Below are 16,048 nucleotides of genomic sequence, written 5' to 3' on the forward strand. Positions count from 1 at the left end.
CGGTTAAGTGTTCTCATTACACACGTGTAACATTCGCCAATTCTACCCATGATTGACAACCACACTACTCAAATTTTTGGAACTCCTAGATATATTGATCAAACTCGTGACACAGTACATGCGAGTTCACATCAGCCATCTATGTTGGAATAGCGCAAACTTTTACTAAGCAGATAGTTAACTTGTATATATATGCAATGCTCTTGGATCTCTTTCACATGCGGGTAGCGATTTGATAGATCTGGAGCATGACTGATTGCGGCGCCATCAGTTGACAAATTACAGAAGTGAGATCCATTTCGATATAATATTGATATTTCGTAGTAGGCCGCAATAGATTTTAACCAATAGTGATACAGCAGGACATCTATAATCCGAACCTCCGCTAATCCGAACTCCCATTCATCCCTTAACCCTCCCTTCCCGGTGTTGTGTACCTAGTACACATTGCTTCTATATATATATATATATATATATATATATATATATATATATATATATATATATATATATATATATATATATATATATATATATATATATATATATATATATATATATATACAGCGCGTGAAGAGTGTGCGGGAACCGCGACACTATATTCGCATCTCACTCTTGCATAATTGCACTGTACAAGCATGAGGAGCTCAAAGCTCAATGTTCTCTGGCTAGCGGCTAGCGGGTTAGCGACAGTCACTTTTGGGCTTGCAACTAGAGCGGACCTATGCTTGTTCCGTGAGCGTTTCCAGATGGTTTTTTAAAATGTTTTCAGCAAATAAATCTAAATTATTATAATTTTTTACTTCATTTATGATTAATTAAGGGGATTAGCTATGAATGTCCGTAGTTTTCCCATTTAAAATCACAATTTTTTTATTGTGTAGTGACTACCCAACACCGGGACGCGCATTTTATTTTAGCACCAGAAGGGAAAGGTTAAAAAAGTTTGATAAACATATTTTAAATTTCACAATACACATTTGTTTTATTTGATAAAAAAAATACCATACAGATTGTCTGTAATGTAATCCGAACGCTCCACTAATCCGAACAGAGGGTAAATTTTCGGGGTACGGATTATACACGAAGTCCTGCTGTATTTGCCAAGTAAAATGAAAACTAAAAATGCCACAAATTAATAAAACCATATTTTTTTAAATCTGTAAAACAAAAGAGGAAAGGAATGAAAAAAAACAACGTAAAAACAAAAGAAAACAAACTCCAAATTCATATTTCAACAACACTTTTCGTTTAATAATAAAAATATATATAGATATATATAATATTGTTAAAAATACTTTTTTTCCATCCGAGACATTCACAAAATATCATTTTTGCCTTATACAATGTTCTCTTTACAATGTTCAAGTTTTCTCTTTACATACTATTCACAGTCAATTATTTTGCTCTGTAATTCTCGTCTAGTAATTACCGTCATCAGTCCGAAGTAACTGTCCTCACACTTACAGCCGAGACGATGAAACTGATACACATGGCCCGAGTGAATACAGACACCATCTAATGGTTAAATTCACATCCTCATCAGTCCGATGTAACTGTCCTCACACTTACAGCCGAGACAATGAAGGTAATACACATCGCCCGAGTGAATACAGACACCATCTAATGGTTTAATTCACATCGTCATCAGTCTGATGCAACTGTCCTCACACTTACAGCCGAGACGATGAAACTGATACACATGGTCCGGGTGAATACAGACACCATCTAATGGTTAAATTCACATTGTCATCAGTCCGATGTAACTGTCCTCACATTTACAGCTGAGACGATGAAACTGATACACATCACCCGGGTGAATACAGGCACCATCTAATGGTTAAATTCACATCATCAGTCTGATGTAACTGTCCTCACACTTACAGCCGAGACGATGAAACGGATGCACATCGCCCGAGTGAATACAGACACCATCATATGGTTTTAGACTTTTTAAAAAGGCTTCAATATATGAGTGATACTGCCGCAATGAAGGCATTTTAACACATTGTTTGCGGGAAATGATTAAAAGCGTCTTGAACGTAATTTTTGTAGAGAGCGGGAGACGCTTGTAAGCGTTCTATTTGCTTACTTCATATTAATTTTCGACATGTCATCAAAGATGAAGAAGAATATGGAAGTCTGGGCATTTACGGGGCTGACGACCGTCATAGACTGGTTTAAGTGATCACTTTACACACGAGTAACATTCACCAATTCTACCCATTATTGACAACCACACTACTCAAATTCTATTTATATGAAACAATTTTGAAACATTGTTCATGAATCACTACATCTTCACTAGAGACATCTATTGGTGAGATGAAAAGAAGCTTTTTACTGAGCAGAAACTCTTATATTAGTATGTGAGGTCCGAATCCTGGATTATAATCACATGCATGAGAAACGCCAGAAAATATAATTTTTCATTTTCATTATTTAAGCTTATAATTTGAATAATCTTGGTAGAGCGCGAGATGCTTAATTACAACATACAGATCGGAGTTGCGTTTGCCGTTACTTGCGATTAGCATACGACCCTTGTTAGTACACTAATTAGGGTCAAATAATTATGAAAGAATAAAGTAATAAATACCATATTCTAATGGTTAGCATGTTTAGCTACCGTGCCGGAGGTCTTGGATTCGATTCCCATAGGGGGTAAAAATAAATATTGGTAATTTTACACTTTAATATTTATTAATATCACCCTGGACCCTGAAGCGCAGGAGTGATCACTTTGCCTTTGTGTGACTATCAAGATAACACCGCGTCAATACGATGCAGTGCCCTATGCACCAGTGGGTGCGGATAAGGGTTAGAAGAAGAAGAATTATGAAAGAACCGCCCGACAACAATGTGTTAAGAATAAAAATTTAACATAAAATAATAATTTTTATTAATTAATATAGCGCCATTTTCGTAAAATACTACCTCAAGGGCGCTTCACTACGATTGATTTAGGGAAGAGGAGATGATTGAGCAAACAAATGCATTTTTAGATATTTTCTAAAAATCATCTCACTCTCGCTATTTCCAACTACTGACGGAAGAGCGTTCCGCGCCATCGGCCCGCAACGGCAAAGGCACGCTCGCCGAATTTAGGACGCCGGTAAGGTCGCTCTAGCCGTGGCAGTTGCTGTACCCGACCGTCTCTCGACCAACTCCTCTGGAATGCACAGCTCTTTTAGACACTCTTTTTTTCGATACTCCACCACTGATATTTATTCCGACCCCTCCGGAACGGTAGCAAAACACGCTAACCATTGCGCTGGAGAACGATCCCATACAAATTTTTCACTCAAGTATTTACTTAAATCGCCCAGGACTGATCGCCTTACCTTCGTGTAATGCACGATCGAGACGACACCGCATCAATACGATGCAGTGTCCTATGCCCCACTAGATGCGGATAAGTGTCAGAAGAGGAGTTTCGCACAACCGTGTTCTTAAGACCCGACTAAGGTCCAAACATTAAAAAAACAACAACCGTAATTCGGAATAGCGGGCAACGCAACAGGGTTGGAGTCCCAGAACCCTGAATTCACACTACCAATCATCCCCTACAACGACGACAAAAGAAAAATCACCGTATATTATCAATACGACTTGAATTAAAGTCAATTGTGTCTATCTCTTTAAGCTCTGTCTGCTCAAATATCTAAAAGAGCTGTGCATTCCAGACGAATCGGCCGACGATTTGATCGGCTACAACAACCGCCACGGGTGGAGCGATCTAACCGGCGCACTAAATTTGGCAATCGTGCCTTTGCTGTTGCGGTGCCGATGGCGCGCTGCGCTATTTAAATTATATTTACTATCAAAATTACAGCCGCAAGGGTGTTTGTAAAGGCAAACGGGCAAATCGCCCCCGCACTGAATTTCTCTAGTTTTTTGAAAATGCGGACACCATATGCTCACAACGGCAGTAAACTCAAATTTATAAGGGAAAATAAAACGTCTGTGCGATCCGTTTCAAAGAACAATTTCACGCGTACAAATGAATTTAAATTACAACAACCAAACGAAATTGAAATAAATATTTTTAAGAAAGAAATAATCGAGCGAAAATGGTCTTTATCCGAACCAGCACAGGGGTTATTTTCGATTTTAAAAATATCAAATTAAAATGATAATTCAACAACGGAAAATATAACAAGGACTAAATCTAAGATGATACTTTTTTCCGCAACGAAAAATGCCATGAAATCAATTATCGTATAAAATTAGAACATAAAAAATTGTACCTAACGCGCTCGATGCGTCCGTCCGGGGACCGATCGGCGGGCGCCGGGAGAAAGCGAGGGCGTCGCGTCAGAAGGGCAAAGGAAACAGAGGAAAACTAAGCGTAAAGTTTATACAAAAGGAAGACCTTTCCACGCGCGCTCTCCACTTTCCCCGACGAAATTGACAATACTTAATAATCTACGGAGCAGACCTATAACAGGCTTACTATAGGCCTATAACAGACTAACTCTAGGCCTATAACAGGCTAACTATAGGCCTATAACAGGCTAACTATAGGCCCACAACAGGACTGACTATAAGCCTATAACAGGTTAACTATAGGCCTATAACAAGACTAACTATAGGCCTATAACAGGCCAATATAGGACTATAACAGGGCTGATTATAGGCCTATAACAGGCTAACTATAGGCCTATAACAGGACTTAATATAGGCCTATAGCAGGCCAATATAGGACTATAACAGGGCTGACTATAGGCCTATAACAGGCTAAGTATAGGCCTGTAACAGGCTAACTTACGGCTTTACTTAATATAGTCCTACAACAGGACTGACTATAAGCCTATAACAGGCTTACTATAGGCCTATAACAGGCCAATATAGGCCTATAAAAGTCCAATATAGGCCTATAACAGGACCAACTATAGGCCTATAACAGGACTAACTATAGTCCTATAACAGGCCAATCAGGCCTATAAAAGTCCAATATAGGCCTATAACAGGACCAACTATAGGCCTATGACAGGACTAACTATGGGCCTATAAAAGGACTGACTGTAGGCCTACAAACAGGAGTGACCATAGGCCTATAACGGACTAAATATAGGCCTATAACAAGACTAACTATAGGTTTATAACAGGACTGACCATAGGCCTATAACACAGGAAGCCAGTAGCCGGCTGCAAACGGAATACCTGGGCGGTCGAGGCAGCTCCGGGCCGTCTGTGATACCCAATATTGCTTTTCAATCACATTCGATTTTCGAAATACGTATATACAAATAAAATAAAACATTGAAAAATTCACAATAAAAAAAAATTATCGACAACATTCAAACGCGCCCCGTTTCAAAATTCATGATTCATTTATGATAAGTAAAAAAAAAAATAAAAAAAAAAATTAAATTTAATTCAAATGACATAATAATATTTAGTATCACCATGTACAAAAAAAAAACAAACAAAAAAAACCTCCCGACTTGCGTCTATTTGTTACCTAGTTTAATCATTGGTGTGAAATGGACGTGAGAGCCGCCACACGTAAACAATGATACGTTTGATTTGGAGATTTATACGAACCGAAGTAGCCTCTTACACGAGGCAAAGTCGCCGCTTATACGAGGCGGAGTCACTCACCATATATGCGAGGCGAAGTCACCATTTCTACGAGGTGAAGTCACCATTTATACGAGGCGAAGTCACCATTTATACGAGGCGAAGTCACCACTTATACGAGGCGAAGTCACCATTTATACGAAGCAAAGTCACTCCATCATACGTAGCAATGTCAATAATTGGCAAAGTCATACATATTGTCACCGATTCTACCTATTTTACATGAAGCGAAGTCGCCGTTTTTTAAGAAGTCGCCACATTATACGGAGCAAAGTTTCTCATTTGTATGAAGCGGTGTTGCCAGTTTACGCATAGCAATAGAGGCTAATATTACTTATCAATTACTTCGTATTAATCTTAAATTTGTTCATTTCATACCGAGCGAAGTCACTAAACAATATAGCGAGGTCACCAAACTATATGGCGAGGCCACCAAACTATACAGAGCGAAGTCACCAAACTATATAGCGAGGCCACCAAACTATTTGGAGCGAAGTCACCAAACTGTATAGCGAGGTCATCAAACTATACGGAGCGAAGTCATCAAACTATATGGAGCAAGGTCACCAAACTATATAGCGAGGTCATCAAACTATACGGAGCGAAGTCACCAAACAATATAGCAAAGTTAACAAATTATATGGCGAGGTCACCAAACTATACGGAGTGAAGTCACCAAACAATATAGCGAGGTCACCAAAATATACGGAGCGAAGTCACCAAACTTTAAACGTATCAAAGCGTGTCGGCCTTCTACTTCTGGTAGGATCCGTGCTGCCCATTCCCCATGACGAGTCCTAAGCCCTGAAAAAAAAACCAGAACATCTTCAAACAACGGCCCCGTGTCCCAAATAATAATTTAAAAAAATCACAATTGTATAAATTTCTTATACAGCTCAAAAAATATTCCCACGGATAAGAAGATTATCATCCTTCTAGCCATTTTTCGCACCGAACGGTGCATAGGGCACTGAATCAGTGTTATCTCCGTCGCAAAGGCGAGGCGATCAATCCTGCCCTTCAGGTACCAGTCCGGGGTAATAATCAAATAAATCAAAGTGCGAAAAATCACCGATATTTATTTCGACCCCGAATTGAAATCAAACCTGGTACCTCCGGCGCAGTAGCTAAACGTGCTAACCATCGCGCTAAAGCTAATTTTAAAAAAAAGCGTATAAACACAAACTACTCTATCTCATGCTTCATTTTAAAACATCAAAAAGTACATAAAAAAAATAAAACATGCAACATTTTTTTTATATGACTAAATACATTTTTTTTTCGATGCGTTGGTTTTGGACATTACGGAGCGATTTGCAGATATTCTGGTTAAAAACTTTGCTTATTTCCGGCGAGGCGTTTTAGTAGACAGTGCAGTTGAGATTCGTTAGTAAGATACTTACCGCGTTAATTTTGCCGGGTACTGTATTCCAAGCGACGAATAAATTTGATTTAAATCGTAAATTTCAAAAAGGTGCCATTATTTTGGGCACAATTGCAGTAGAACCTCGATATGACGGACTAATTCGGGGGAAGGGGGTGTCCGTTACAGGCGAAAGTCCGTTATATAAAAATAGGTTTATAATAAATTTTAAAAAAAAAACATTGTTTCTTCAAATATGAACACTGTGTTTAGTTAGAGAAAATTAGAGAAATAAATTAAAATTGTTGGGCAATATATCCAAAATTAAACAAGGTTATTGGATTGAATTCTACTTTCAATTACATATATATGATTTTATGTGACATGTTTTGTCATATTAAGACATTATCAAACAAATATATTAAGTTATAAGTTATATCGAGGTTTTACTGTATATAGGAGGCATTTGAGATGTGGATGTATCGAATAATGCTTCGGACACCCTGGGTGGACATGGTCATCAATGCTGGAGTTCTCCAAAGAGTCGGAGCAAATAGGGAACTAATATCCAATATTTAAATGTTCTGTTTTCAATATTATTCATATTTAAAGCATTGACTTTGTGTTTAGTCATTTTAACTTATTATTTTTTTTAACAAAAATGTTAATAATTTTAGTATATCACTGAGATTTTTATATCTACCGGTTATGTATGCACAAAGTGCGTGTTTAACCTCGGCTCGTAACGCATGTTTGTGCTGTAACCTTTAGCGCATGTTGGTCTTGAGGTTGACCAAAAATCGCGTGTGTTAAAACATTTTGTGTAGTTTTAAGTGAGTAAATAGTGTCCGCCTCCGTGGTGTAATGGTCAGCGTGTTTAGCTACCGTGCTGAAGGTCCCGGGTTCGATTCCCAGGGGGGGTCAAATAAATATAAGTGATTTTTTCACTCAATATTGTAATAATGTGTGTAACATTCACTATTCTACGTCCATGATTGACAACCACACTACAAAAATTTCCGTTATTTATACATATATCCGACTCCCTGGTTTAATGGTTAGCGTGTTTAGCTACCGTGCTGGAGGTCCCGGGTTCCATTCCCAGGGGGGGTGAAAATAAATATTAGTGATTTTACACTGTAATATTTATTTAATATTACCCTGGACTGGTCCCTGAAACGAAAGAGTGATCACCTTGCCTTCGTGTAAGTAATGATCAAGAAAACACTGCGTCAATTTGATGCAGTGCCCTATGCACCATTGGGTGCGGATAAGGGTTATAAGTATAAAATAGTGCTATGGTAGTGATGGGTAGTATTGTTTGCATGCTGTAGTAGTGATTGTCCTGACGAAGAGACGGGTACGTCTCGAAACCGGTAGACATAAAAATCTCGGTGAGTGGTTATATACTAATGTTATTTAACATTTTTGTTAAAAAAATAAATAAGTTTAATTGTTCTATTTAGGACATGTGTCGGAGGAGAAGAACTACCCCAACTCTTCAAGGGTAAGATGAAGGGTCCAAGGCGGATCTCCTGGCTCCGCAATATCCACGACTGGACAGGAGTACGGAGCAGTTTCGGACTGTCCAAAACAGGGACACTTTCTTCTTTATCACTTGTGATATAGAAGAAGAAATGGTATCGAGCAGACAGACTTTTTGAAGAAAGTTGTAAAAAATACAAACGTCTCTTTTAATCTCAAAATATTGTATTATTTTTTTCGTGTGGCAATAATGACATTATTAAAAAAATCCCTATTGTAAAATTGGCAGGAATTGAGATAGCTTATATTATATTATCACAAAAGACATTTAAAATATGTATTGGATTCTACAATATGAAGAAAAAAAAACCATTTATATCTGGTAATTGCTGATTTATGCATTTATTCAGTACTCAATGTTTTCAAATACAGCTATACTCGATAATTACAAATGTTATTTGTAAATTATTAAAAATAGCCATACTAAAAAATTACGAGAAAAGCTGAATTAATAATAATCAATTAAAACAGATATACCTGAATATTGTGAAACATAGCTGTAATCGATAATTACGAAAAACAGCTATACTCAATAATAATTATGAATACTTTCATTCATTATTAAAAATAGCTATACTAAAAAATTACGAGTAGAGCTTGATAAATTATTTATAAAAATAAATGTCTTCAATAATTATTAAAAATAGCTGTAATCAATAAAAAATATTTAAATGTTATCAATAATCATTGAGAACAGCAGTACTCAATAATTACAAAAATAGCTATACTCTATAATTATTAAAAGTAGCCGTACTCAATAATTACAAAATTGATTCTGGCAATGTCAACATTGAGTAAGTGCCACACGGCTTTGCGAAACACAGTATCAGGGAAGGAGATAAGGTGGAGGGATTCATTTATTTTAAATACATATCTAACTTCTTCTTTTTCGTAAATTTGATTGTAAGAAAATTTTACGATCATCTCGGATAGGAATCAAAGTGAGTTTGGGGTTTTTTCTAGAGATAATAATACAATAAACTTTGTTAAATTTTAAAATTATCCTAACCACCCAAAAATTGTTATATAAAATGTTAAATTTGACTAGTTTAAAATAAATAATAATTATACTATTTCCATGAATTTCAAGTTTGTAGAGAGCCGGAAATTAAATTTCAAGATTTATAACCATTATTTTGAGGAAATTTATTTTGAAAATTAAGAGCCTGAGATTGAGTTCCTGATTAAAAACGAGATTTAAAATAAAAAAATAATGAATATCAAAATGAAATAGTAACAAAACAAGAAATTTTAATAACCCGGGAAAATTTAATGGCCAAGGAAAACAGCACTTGAAATTTAATGGCCGTAGAAAACACCACTTGAAATTTAATAGCCCGGGATAACAAAACCTGAATTTTAATGGCCCGGGAGAACAGCATTTGAAATTTGACGGCCGTGGAAAACAACACTTGGAATTTCATAGTCCGAGAAAAAAAACCTGGCCTTATTGGCCTGGGAAAAATGCATTTGATATTTAACGACCCGGGAAAACAAAACTTGATATTTAATGGTTCGGGAAGACAAAAAAAAAATTTAATGGCCCAGAAAAACAGCACTTAAGTTTTAATATCCGGGGCAAACAACACTTGAAATTTAATGGCCCGAGAAAACAGAATTTGAAATTTAACATCCCACGAAAACAACACTTGAAATTTAATAGCCCGGGAAAACAAAACTTGAAATTTAATAGCCCGGGAAAACAACACTTGAAATTTAATAGCCCAGGGTAATAAATTATTGAAATTAGAATAACCCACAGTCATAAAAGCCAAGCCAAGAGATAGAGGAAGAGGTGAAACACCGTAACAGTAAAACAATGATGCGAATGTGGCCGACAGAGTGAAAGCTCGGTGGTGGATGGATGGCAATGTGGTTACAAGATTAGATAATATTAATTAATTAATTTTAAAAATATAAAAAACCCAAAACCCATTTTTTTTCAAATGTTTCAAAGGGAGTGGGGGGGGGGGTATTTTCCGAGATTGGCTGTCACGATATATACACTTTGAATCATGTTGAAATATTTGCCAAAATTATTAAATTTTGGCAAATATTTGATAATTGAGAAGAGTATTCTTAATAAATACAAGTTTTCAACTTCCGATTGGACATTTATCAGACCAAATTGGACGTTAAACAAATGTAATTTGATGTTTTTAGGAAGCAAATTTGACGTTATGTCGAGTATTTTATAAAAAATAACAATTTTAATTTTTTATAAAAAAAGATAAATATTTGCCTTTTTATTATTTACACAAATATTTTAATTTCATACTATTTCTGTGAGCCTAAGCGACTCATTATTAGAAATAGGTATCAAATTGTGGTAGAGTGGGTTCGTACCGAGAAACTCTCATATTAATCTATATCCTATATATTCTTCTTCTTATACCTATCCGCATTCAATGGTGCATAGGGCACTGCATCGTATTGACGCAGTGTTATCTTGGTCGTGTAAAATAACTAATAATTATTTTCACCCCCATCTGGGACTCGAACCCCGGACCTCCGGCATAACCTTTCATTCAAGTGTTAATAATGATCAGGCATCACCTTTCCTTCAAGATAACGATGCGTTTATATGATGCAGTGCCCTATGCACCATTGGGGTGCGGATAAGGGTTCGAATTTTTTTTTTAAATATACATACATATAACGACAGCCAACTTCGTAAAAATATCTCAAAAAAAGGGGGAAAATATACTCCAAACAGTGATACATGTTTATGTGAACAAGATAGTGAGAAGGGTTAGTAAAAAATCCCCCATTTGTTATACAGGGTGGCGCAAAAGTAATCACCCTATCGCAAGATGTATATATAATTTATGCAAACGGCATCGTACGTCAGTCATATTTTAATTCTATTTTTTTTTAAAAGAGAAATGTTTGTGTTTTACAACATTTTGAGTGTGTCCAAATACTTGTTCACAAAATCTGGATTATCTCCAATTACAGGAGTTATTTTCATATTATGTTTTGACATCTCATCAAAGATGAAGAAGAATATGGAAGTCTTTACATCTCACCAATAGATGTCTCTAGTGAGGTTCTAGTGATTCAAGAACAAAGTTTTTAAATTGGTTCATATAAATAGAACTTCCAAGAATTTGAGTAGTGTGGTTGTCAATAATGGGTAGAATTGGTGAATGTTACACGTGTGTAAAGTGATCACTTAAACCAGCCTATGACGGTCGTAAGCCCCGTAAATGCCCAGACTTCCATATTCTTCTTCATCTTTGATGAGATGTCAAAACATAATATGTTTGTGTTTTTATTATTTACAAAAATACTTCCATTTCATACTATTTCTGTGAGTCTAAGCGGCTCATTATTAGAAATAGGTATCAAATTGTGGTAGAGTGGGTTCCAACCGAGAAACTCTGGATTGAGAGTCCGCGACACTAACCACGGGACCACAACCCGACTTTGACATTTTATAATTTTTAATTTTATTTAAAAAAGTGAAATATTTGTGTTTTTATTGCTTACAAAAATTCTTCCAATTTCATACTATTTCTGTGAGCCTAAGCGGCTAATTATTACGTATAGGTATCAAATTGTGATAGAGTGGGTTCCAACCGAGAAACTCTGACTCATGAGTCCGCGACACTAACCACGGGACCACAACCCGACACTTGTGAACTGGACAGCTGCACTATACTTGATAAAACGGGCACAAACGTGTATCAGCACTGGCGGCAGCCACTTGACAGATATCACTTTTTCCACACGACAGAAAAAAATGTATAGGTTCATCAAATGAAGATTTATATCACTTGAAATATATTTCTTTAATTTAGTAAAAAAGTTTTTCAAAAACAAAATTGGACGATTAATTTTGCGCCACCATAAAATTATTTGTATACTGCAGCTGTCCAGTTCACAATTGTCAAATACGATTGACGTACGATGCCATTTGCGCAAAAAGATAACATCTTCCGAAAGGGTGATCAATTTTGCGCCACCCTGTATACACAAAAACCACTGGACAGACTCATGTAATATCGATAAATGTTCGTTTGTTCAAAATCTAAAATCTCCTAAAGCTATTCACCAATGGCTTTGAAATGACTGCATTAGAATATGTGCATATTTTCAGTATACACTGTCACGGGAGTTTTTACCTGCGACAGCTAATAACATATTTTTTTAACTAACTAACTAACCTAATCATCACAGGGGTAGGCAGAGAGAATAGAACGCCATACCACTCTATCGTTGCAAACATTCTTCGCCTCGTCCACATTCATATTTTTTTAATCATAAAAAAACTTCTTTATCTACCGTCATATAACGCCATCTGTTATTTGTAACAGCAAAACGTGACATTGGCATGGCGGACAAACTAACTAATTAACCATCACGCCGCTTCTCCGCAGGGGTAGGCAGAGAGAACAGAACGCCACACAAATCTGTCATACAATCTTCACATACATTGTATAGTGTATTGTAAGCCCTTATCCGCACCCCAATGGTGCATAGGGCACTGCATTATATAAACGCAGTGTTATCTTGATTGTTAACATACGAGGAAAAGGTGATCAGCCCTCCGCTTCACGTGCCAGTCCAGGGTAATATTTAATAAATATTAGAGTGAAAATATCACTTATATTTATTTGACCCCCTGGGAATCGAACCCGGGACCTCCAGGACGGTAGCCGAGCGTGCTGACCATTACAGTACATAGCCGTCCACTATTCCGACTCCTGTCCTGACCGCGCCAAAGTATTTGAAATACTTGACAGTGCCAAGTGTTACTCGGTCTTCCTCTGCTAATTTTGATTTACCGTTCTTTCTTCACTCATTCGATCCACATGCCCAAACCACACCCTTCTTAATTTGGTGGATAATGCTAATCTCAGCCACGCATTCTCTCCTTATATCGGCATTCAAACATCCATGCATTTATCTATATAATGAAATGCAAAATTGTTTGTTCAAAATCTTAAATTTCCTTAATTCATTCACCAAATGCTTTGATTGACCAAAAGATTTGTTAGAATATAAGTTTTTAAATGCTTTTTCATTATTTTCCATTAACTAGACTGAGCAACTGTTCAAAGGTGTGCCTGCGTGTGCGTGTGTATATGAATATATATATAAATATATATATATATATATATATATATATATATATATATATATATATATATATATATATATATATATATATATATAAATATATATATATATAAATATATATATATATATAAATATATATATATATATATATATGTATATGTATATATATATGTATATATATATATATATATATATATATATATATATATATATATATATATATATATATATATATATATATATATATATATATTATATATATATAATATATATATATATATATATATATATATATATATATATATATATATATATATATATATATATATATATATATATATATATATATATATATATATATATATATATATATATATATATATATATATATATATATATATATCTATATATATATATATATATCATAGTCATACAGGAGAAAGTGACCAAGTGCATTTCTTACAAAAACGTGATCATTGACTATTTGATATCTTACTAGCTTAATATTGCCCTTAAAAACATCCCAAAGGATTTTAAACTTGCAAGTATAATATATTGACTTGTTAAAAATGACTAACTGCATTGATGTTTACTTTGTTGCCAAGCAAAAGTGACTTAAATGGCCCCCTGGACATTTTACGTTTTGTTAGTCAGTCGCTTTCTCCTGTACAACTATGATATATATATATATATATATATATATATATATATATATATATATATATATATATATATATATATATATATATATATAATATATATATAATATATATATATTTATATATATATATATATATATATATATATATATATATATATATATATATATATATATATATATATATATATATATATATATATTAAAATATATATATTTGAAAATGCGTCACCAATTTGAAATATCAAATTTAAAAAATTTCCCTTGCAAAATCCACAAAACAAAAACCAAATTAAATACCGACAGAGTAAAATTTCATATGCAGTATGTATATTTTGGGGGTGTTATTGATCGCGCTACTGTATCCGTGGGGGGCGGGAGTTGTTAGAGGGGTGCGCGCCCAGAGATGGGAGAGCGAGAATGGCCACCGCGAGCGAGTAAGCAAAGTTTTCAACCAGAACACTGACGCCGGAATGCCGTGACACCAAAACCTGTACGCTGCGGACGGACACGGCCGACGCGTTTCCGCGCCGCCGCGCGTGCGCTCCGTCTGCGGCCAAACTTTCTGCATTCCAAAGGGAAATATCTTTAAAGAGTACTAAGCTATATTTTTTTAATATTTAAAGCGTTTACTTTGCGGATCATTGTAATAATTTATATATTAATAATAAATCCCTTACCGCACCCCAATGGTGCATAGGGCACTGCTTCATGTAAACGCAGTGTTATCTCGATCGATTACACATGAAGGAAAGGTGATCAGCCCTCCACTTCAGGTACCAGTCCAGGGTAATATTGAATAAATATTAGAGTGAAAAAATCACTTAGCTATATCTTTAGCAATTTTAGCCATTATGTAAAGAATGTATAAAGAATATTTAACAATTGCTTTAGAATTTTTAGCCATTTCATTAGAATGCTTAGCCATTTCCTTATTTACAGATAAATAAAGAAAAAAATTGCACACATAATTGTTTTTAATGACTCTTTTGCACTTAATGCAAAAGAGTCATTAAAAACAATTAATTTTTGCATTTAAATGTATTGGAACAGATATTTCCTCATATATTAAAAAAAAAAATACAGAAAATTTGACACGCAATCGGTACATAAATATATGAAAAAAATTTACATTAAAATATCACTTTGAAATGGGATGAATATACAAGGTTTTAAATAAATGAAAATTAAGCCAGGGATTATTGTTTTCTTAAAAATATACACAACATATTATCTAAATTGAAAAAATAAAAACCCGTAGCATAATTTTAGAATAGTAAAAATTAAATACAGTATCGAACAGATCAATTAAAAGAAAACTTTTTGCTGTTGTATTTTTGTAAAAAGTTTGGTAAAATCTTTTGTTTATTAGTTATATCACAAATTAATATTTATGTGATCTCATTTGGGCTGAATCAAAGATTTTTCTCTTCTTGGTATGTATTATATAAGGTTTTGGCACGTGGATGCCATTTTTCGTCTCGAAACCATACCTGAATTATGGACAAAATGAGCGGTTCCACCGTAGTGCAATCAATTTCGGAGAACTGATTCTTACAGATTGCCGATAGATTTTCAATCAGGTTTATGTCTGGCAAAATTCTCGACCAGTCCGACACAGTTCATTGTTTTTATGTGAAAAATTTCATAATTTTTTTGGATTTGTGGCAGAGGGTTAAATCCTGCTGAAATATTTGATTACCATTTCGCTCACTCCTTTCAAGAATGTCATAAATCAAAATTCGTCAATTTTCAGTTGTGCATGTTTTCGGAATGCCCAGAAAATGTACTATATCCCAGCAAAAGAGGCA

At 34.9% G+C, this 16,048-nt stretch overlaps 1 protein-coding gene across 1 annotated transcript in view; it reads right to left on the reverse strand.

The window, feature by feature from the left end:
* Positions 1 to 2,110: 2,110 nt before the first annotated feature.
* LOC148301380 (uncharacterized) overlaps positions 2,111 to 16,048 on the reverse strand; it is a 40,539-nt gene continuing 26,601 nt past the window's right edge. The window contains exon 10 of the mRNA XM_088273304.1: positions 2,111 to 6,390. Within this exon, the coding sequence (XP_088129430.1) occupies positions 6,340 to 6,390 (51 nt within the window). The 3' untranslated portion in view covers positions 2,111 to 6,339. The remainder of the gene's footprint in view (positions 6,391 to 16,048) is intronic.

Source organism: Brachycentrus maculatus, unplaced genomic scaffold (assembly GCF_059751285.1).
Source record: "Brachycentrus maculatus isolate JH-2025_06_01 unplaced genomic scaffold, ASM5975128v1 h1tg000566l, whole genome shotgun sequence".
Taxonomy (NCBI): Eukaryota; Metazoa; Arthropoda; class Insecta; order Trichoptera; family Brachycentridae; genus Brachycentrus; species Brachycentrus maculatus.